We start from the raw sequence: 7,408 nt of genomic DNA, 5'->3' as shown, positions 1-7,408 counted from the left end.
AAGGAAACCATGTCCGGCCGCGGCAAGGGCGGGAAGGGGCTGGGCAAGGGCGGCGCCAAGCGCCACCGGAAGGTGCTGCGGGACAACATCCAGGGCATCACCAAGCCGGCGATCCGGCGACTGGCGCGGCGGGGCGGCGTGAAGCGCATCTCGGGGCTCATCTACGAGGAGACACGCGGCGTGCTGAAGATCTTCCTCGAGAACGTCATCCGCGACGCCGTCACCTACACCGAGCACGCCCGCCGCAAGACCGTCACCGCCATGGACGTCGTCTACGCGCTCAAGCGTCAGGGCCGCACCCTCTACGGCTTCGGCGGCTGACCTGCTCCTCCTGCTGATGCTATAGCCAGTCGACTCTGCTACCTGCTGCTGTGCCGGTGCTATGGTTTCGTTTCTGTATGTGTGTGTTGCTGCTCCATCGGTCTATGTAGTTAGTGGAAGGTGATGGATCTGAATGCAATCGAAATTGTTGGTTCTTGCAAGAAATGAATCTGAATGCAATGGAAATATATTGTACCGCATCTCGCTATGATTGTACCTTCTGGCTTGTTCCTGTACATTCTTAAATTTATCAGCAAGAACGTTGATGTTTACTCTTTCAGTAATTTTTGTTTCAATTTTCTTGCTAAATGGGCTCCAAAAAATTCATACCACGCTGGGGCGCTCGGAGGTCCAAAGTCAAAAGGAGTTCGGGATTCGAATACCGCTGCTGCCACCAACCTCCTGCAGTCCAATCTCAACCCCACCAGTGCTTGTCCAAGTTCACGAGGTCTGTGCCACTGTCTCTATCTGAAGAGGCGTTGCAATCTGCTGCTGTTTAGATCCCAGATGTCTGATGCCTTGATGTATCATGATTCTGTTCTGCAAGTGTTTGATCACGGGCTTCATAATGAAAATGGAGCCGTGGGCGAGCCTCCTGTTATTCACAAAATTTTGGTTATGCAGAGACGTTCTCTGAATTTAAGTGTCTTTTCATCATTCATACTCATCTGTCTTCGAAAACTCTGCATGGTTATAGAATTGCCCATTGCTCGACATAACAGCTGGCTAAATTTGTCACCTGCTGCTTTGCTACCAGGACATGTTTTTCCCCTCTCTGATGAGGTGTGCTCAAGGCTTCCATGAGTTGGCTAACATCTGAATTGTAATCATCTTATGGGTTATCTTAAGAAATAAACTTTCTCATGGATTTTCCTCCTCGCATTGATCACTGACTTTACTTTTAGATTCACAAGCTTTTCACACTGCTATTTTGTGCTTTTTTTTTGTTCAACAAAAGGTGATGTGCCGAAGCAGAACATAATTTTTAGGGAAGCAAAACACATTTGATTGATTGCTGCTAAATATCCCATGTGAAAAATAAAAAAAATTGAGAACATTCGATGGGAGGAAAATCAATCGACCGTCTGGCTGATTCATCAAGAACACAAGCAACCGACCTCTGAATGCTTGTGTTGTTGTTCCATCGGTCTGTGTGGCTAGTGGAAGGTGATGAATATGAATGCAATGATCTTGGCCGCATCTCTCGGTATGTTTGTACCTTCTGGCCACCAGCAACTTGTTGGATACTAATTTTCGCAGCAAGAAAGTTGATGATGATTTTTCACTAATTTTTCTCTAGGTTTTTTGCTGAATGGGTGCCGAAATTCCCTCAAAACTCATGGTACCGCTCAGCACGGTCAAAACAAGTCGGCAATTCCAGCCTCCCTTCATTGCATTTCATGCGGTCTGTCCACCCTAATCAACTCCCCCTTGGGAGGGTGGTGGCAGATTGTGCTCGTTTGAACATACTACTATCTGATGTGAAGATCGCTGCTGCTACCCAGCTCCTCTGCAGCCCTATAGCAACATTGGACAGCTACGCTGGCCTTCTTCACCTGCAAACCCACAAGCGCTTGCTCAAGTTCAGGAGAAGACCTATACCACCAAGGCGGTGTGCGGTCCAGTTTGCCAACTGTTTAGACCCTAGATGTTATCTCTAGGAGAAGACCTACATCAAGTTCACGAGAAGACCAAGACCTCTTTTTCTGAAGAGGAGCTACAGTTTGCCAACTGTTTAGATCCTAGATGTTACTCCCTCCGTCCCACAATATAAGAACGTTTTTCAAGCTAACATAGTTTGGAAAACGTTCTTATATTATGTGACAGAGGGAGTATCTTTGAGGCTTTAATGTATCATGATTCTGTTTTTAATATTTCCAGTACTGCTTTTGGCGTTGGAACGCTGTACTTGGTGCATCTGATCATGTGCTTCATGATGAAAATGGAGCCAGGAGCGATCCTCCTGCTATTCTTTTTTTTGATGTTTATGCAGAAACGTTCTCTGTAAAACATGTAAATCGTAAATTTTAACCATTTCATTATCTAAAAGTATTTTTTAACTAATTAATGTAGCAAATATCTTGTGATTTATTTTCACACGATGTTTCCATACAATGAAAATTTGCATCTAACAAGAGTAGAATTTGCTTCCAGCAAAATTGTTTTTGACCTACTAAAAACTTTTTTTTGGTTCCTTCATAGCAGCAAGTTGTTTCCATCTACTCGAGAATTTCCTCCATGATAATTAGTTGTGAAATGTTTCGGTTGCAAATGACGGAAATTGTTTCAATCATTGTGTCCAATGTTTCCTTGTCAGCTATAAACAAATCAGTGAGGTGATTACATTTGTTTCACATAAAATGATTTTTTTTAAATGTAACTAGAGTTAGGATTGACGATGTAGAATTGCATGCACCAATCAGTTTACCCTAAAGCTCAAACTTATGGATAAAAGTGGACTTGAATACTCCCCTCATGTGTGGCTTTCTCACACCTAAATCAGGGCCGAAAGAGGATTACACCATTTTATTTTAAATTGAAGCAATGGGTCTTGAACTCAAGAACTCTTGGCTCTTTTACACATATAGATTTCCCTTTTTTACTCAATCTCATTATATTGGTTATTGTTTTCTCTTTTAGTTCTTAACTTGTGTTCGTAAGAAGGTGACATGTGAGGACCGAACTACCATAGGTCGACAGCATAAATGCTCTCATGTTTGAAGTAGTTGTGTGTGAGAGTGAGCGTGACATTGATAGAAGATAAATGGTTCCAGCAACCACATCTCGCACAACTAGCCATTCATATACTACTAGAGATCCAGTGCATCCCTCCATGCATCACTTGTCATTTCAGCATTTTTTCATTGCCCACCATCCGTAGAAAAAATGCAAGGACAAAATAACTTGTATATGACCACAGATCAAGTGTGTCGTCTCCATTCTTTATAGTCATTGGGATTCAACGCCTTCACCACCAATTATCAGCAAAGCAACAGAATAAATTTGATCAGGTTATAGCTTGAGATTAGGAGACGTCGGGAACGGAACACTCGGTATGAAATGAAAAGCTAGCGCTTCATAGCGCGAAGGTCTGAGAAGATACCATGCTCCCTCCATCGAACCTTCCTATTACCATTGATGGCTTCTTCTTCAGGATCGGCGAGAAAAAGAACAATGCAGAGGCTATTTATCAATTTGTGCACTATAGTGTGGGCTCTTATATGTCATTTCAGCACCGAGGGCATTATCAGGATATGGGCCATCGCTGATGGAGCATAGTGTTTCACTACAGCATTTTACAGCAAATCAAATAGCCATAATTTCAAGCCGAATGTCATATAGCATTTTCTTGCCACGATCTTCATTTTTCTGGAATAAAATGAGACTATGTGTCTTGCTATCACCAGTTAGCCTCTGATGGTGCACCTCAAAGGGAAAAAAACCTGGATATTAAAATGAGGAGACAAGCACATATTGGTCATGTTTCTTTATCATAGACACGCCTTTATGAATCTGCTTGTATTTAGAAAGGAAACTGATTGCAGTTTTAACACAACTACAAGGCTGCCTATATGGGATGAGAATGTCATAGTAGTGAAAGTTAATGTATGTTTAAGACATAAGCAAGCACCCCAGTTTAGTAGTAAGAGATAACTGTTTGATCTACTGTTAAGATCAATGGCGGAAGCATCGCCAAATGCCAGGAGAAGTCAAGTATCTGACAGGAAAGCATATCTTGCATCAACTTGTATGAAGTATTTTTAGGGAAAAACCATGTAAATCATAAATTTTAACTATTTCGCTATCTTGTTTGTTTGATAAAATTACTCCCTCTGTAAACTTTTAAAAGACTTTTTAGATCACTAAAAATTTACAGAGGAAGTACTTTGCTTCCTGATAGATTAATCTAGAAAAACATAGTGGTGAAAATTGACACAGCCAAGACATAATCATAGTTCTTGATTACCAAAGTCATGACAGCCAAAGAAGAGACAGTGATCCATTCCATTCTCATCCTTTCCACATGTGCCTGAATTGAGTAGGGGCAACTGAACGGTGTGATACATACAGCAACCTGAAATGGTTTGGAGCAACATCACCAAGAAGACGCCGTCATAAGTCAAGGCTCCCAAGACAGCGGCTTCATGATTATACAGCACGTGAGCAGGGAACAGATTGAACTGAACTGAAGCGCATATGGACGTCATTCACGTTCATCAGATTCATTAGCACCAGTTATGCTAGACATATGCTTAATGTCACCACTTTTGCAGCAATTCTGAAAACTGACACGGCCAAGACATTCACTGAAGCTGAAACCAGGCAATTTTGGAAAAGGTTTTCAGCGAGAAATCTATCCAGTGGGATAAAACCATTGGATCTGATGCACCATACTGTCATTTATCGAGCAATTGTTCGGACGAAATGTAGGACTTTCTTCTGCTGGGCTTGAGGATTATAATCAAAGACTAGCTTAACAGTTGATAATTACACTGCAGTTTATAGTCAGGAAAATGATAATAATAGATATCAGTCACCGGGGGGAGAAATCCACACCTGAATTTGATCCCATTCAAAGAAAATATTGATCCAGTTTATAAGGGAAACCCGGTCAAAAACCATGATCCCATTTATGAGGAAAACCAGATCGAAAACCATACAGCACGAGCGGCAACAGAGCATGCCAAAGCAAGCACAATGGAAACACAAAAACACCCCCCACATAGTTACAACACAATGTAAAAGCCAACTACCAAAGGACAGGTGGAAGCAGGTGCAGCACAGATTATGAAATAACCATCAAGAAGGCATAACTAGCAAGACATATTAGCACAGGCCTTGCTAGCAAAGTTGCAAGCCAGCAACTAATAGCTTTGCTAAATACTACTCCTAGTACAAAGTCTACAAGCCGAAAGATAATCAATCTCGGCAGAGATGCAACAAGCGAGTGATATCAATAGTAGGAAGCTGCCCAAAACCATTACTGACAAAGCAACCAATGAATAATGAGCACTAGTGATGAAATGCAGCAAATGCAATGGTTCAGACTAACACCAACAAATGTTTGCAGAATAAAGACAATAGCATCATCTAGTACTTTTAGAGTTCTACTGCACACCGTTTTCTTATAGGTTTCAATGACTTGTGTGGAAACTGACTTGAATAGCTATAGTCAACACATAATATCTGATGCACCATAGTGCCGTTTATCGAGCACTTCGTCAGAGGTATCTAAAAAATAACAAATTGTAGGGACTTCTGCTGGGATTGAGGGTTGTAATCACAGACTAGCATAACAACTGATGAAATTTGTCAATCCCACTACAGTTAATATTCAGAAAATATGTAATAATCTTACTTTTATTTGTTAATTTAGGAGAGGAAAATGGAATCTTCCAAAGATTGGATGACATAACTACATAAGCATACAAATTAGCAGGCCTTGCTTGCCAAGTTACCAGGCGACTCATAGCTTTGGTAAATACTACTCCTGGTATAATGTCTGCAAGCCGAAAGATAATCAATCTCGGCAAAGATGCAACAAGCAAGTGATATCAATTGAAAGAAACTGCCCAGAAACGTTACTGACCAAACCACCAATGAATAATGAATGCTGGTGATTAAGTGCAGCAAATGCAATGGTGCAGAATAACACCCAAGACATGCTGTTAGGACTGACTCTATGTTGAGAAGCCAGTGACGTTCAGTAGGCAGCAGCACTGCAAAGAAATTCAGAAAGTTCAGTAGACAAACAAAAATTTCGGTCCACTGACCTTCAAAGTATACTGGAATGTGACATTAGCATGACAGGGGAGTAACCAAAGTATGACATTAGATGGAACAAACTGAAGATTTGGTTCAGACTTTGGGCTTAAATTACAAGAAACTTTGACAATCACCTTGGATTCAGCAAAGAAAGCATTCGTTGACATTTCAGGATTACAAACAACAAAATGCGTCACAAGAACACAAAATGGATAGAGATCTGATAGCCAACTTTCATTCAGATTGCTGATGGCAACAAGATGGTAACATCAGACACTACAACATAACATTAGCTGGAACGAACACGGGATCTTCCTACCACGACACCAGATCACTCCACCACGCAACACATGCTACTCCCTACACCTGCAGATGAGACAGACACCTATCTTAGGCTCTCTCGCCCCTGATGCGTCTTGCGAGCTGGATGTCCTTGGGCATGATGGTGACGCGCTTGGCGTGGATGGCGCAGAGGTTGGTGTCCTCGAACAGCCCCACCAGGTACGCCTCTGCGGCCTCCTGGAGCGCGGAGACGGCGGAGCTCTGGAAGCGGAGGTCGGTCTTGAAGTCCTGCGCGATCTCCCGCACGAGGCGCTGGAAGGGCAGCTTGCGGATGAGCAGCTCGGTGCTCTTCTGGTACTTGCGGATCTCCCGGAGCGCGACGGTGCCCGGGCGGAAGCGGTGCGGCTTCTTCACGCCGCCGGTGGCCGGCGCCGACTTGCGCGCCGCCTTGGTGGCCAGCTGCTTCCGCGGCGCCTTGCCGCCGGTGGACTTCCTCGCCGTCTGCTTCGTGCGGGCCATCGGGGTTTGCTTGGTGGATTGCTTGGGGGATTGGGGATTGGGGATTGGAGTGGATGGAGAATGGAGCCGGTTCGGGGAGCGTTTTAAGGAGAAGAGGAGCCTGGCATTTTCGGCGCTTTGGTGTTTCGGGAGGGGAGGTGGGGTTTCGAGCGTTGGATCTGCCAGCCGTGGATGGTGGGATTTCGTTTCACGCGGATCGTGGCGGGGGTGATCCGTGGCTTGGGGTTTCCTGCGTTCTGATTGGTTGGTTGGTTTTTTTTCTTTTTGAGTAACGATTGGTTGGTTGGTTGCTAGCCAGCGCAGGTGCAAGATCATCATCAATTTGTAGCAAAACGGATACGCCCAAAAGACTGTCGTTTGGACAGTGTGGGCCAAAAATACTGCTCAACAAATCGACAATTCAAACCATGAACAGTAAAATAAAAAAATAGCAGAAAATTCACATAATCAGATTATTATTTTTCATTCAAGATGCTCCTAAGCGTGATGTCTGTGTAAAATTTTGCGGTGTTTGGAAATT

General features: G+C 43.4%; 2 protein-coding genes across 2 annotated transcripts; one reads left to right on the top strand and one right to left on the bottom strand.

Annotated features, from left to right (window-relative positions):
* The first annotated feature begins 6 nt into the window (after positions 1-6).
* Positions 7-537, top strand: LOC119323519 (histone H4). The gene has a single exon (XM_037597195.1). The coding sequence runs from the start codon at positions 10-12 to the stop codon at positions 319-321; it is 312 nt and encodes a 103-aa protein (XP_037453092.1). The 5' UTR covers positions 7-9; the 3' UTR covers positions 322-537.
* A 5,748-nt stretch (positions 538-6,285) lies between these two features.
* LOC119323377 (histone H3.2) lies at positions 6,286-6,937 on the bottom strand. Its single transcript, XM_037597016.1, has one exon. The coding sequence runs from the start codon at positions 6,886-6,888 to the stop codon at positions 6,478-6,480; it is 411 nt and encodes a 136-aa protein (XP_037452913.1). The 5' UTR covers positions 6,889-6,937; the 3' UTR covers positions 6,286-6,477.
* Between the last annotated feature and the right edge of the window lie 471 nt (positions 6,938-7,408).

The sequence above is a fragment of the Triticum dicoccoides genome, chromosome 6B (genome assembly GCF_002162155.2).
Source record: "Triticum dicoccoides isolate Atlit2015 ecotype Zavitan chromosome 6B, WEW_v2.0, whole genome shotgun sequence".
Classification (NCBI taxonomy): Eukaryota; Viridiplantae; Streptophyta; class Magnoliopsida; order Poales; family Poaceae; genus Triticum; species Triticum dicoccoides.
The sequence above is the reverse complement of the archived record's forward strand: the minus strand, read 5'-3'. Positions and strand labels throughout refer to the sequence as shown.

Coding starts and splice junctions, on each gene's coding strand:
- LOC119323519 (XM_037597195.1), top strand. CDS start 10: ATGTCCGGCCGCGGCAAGGGCGGGAAGGGGCTGGGCAAGGGCGGCGCC.
- LOC119323377 (XM_037597016.1), bottom strand. CDS start 6,888: ATGGCCCGCACGAAGCAGACGGCGAGGAAGTCCACCGGCGGCAAGGCG.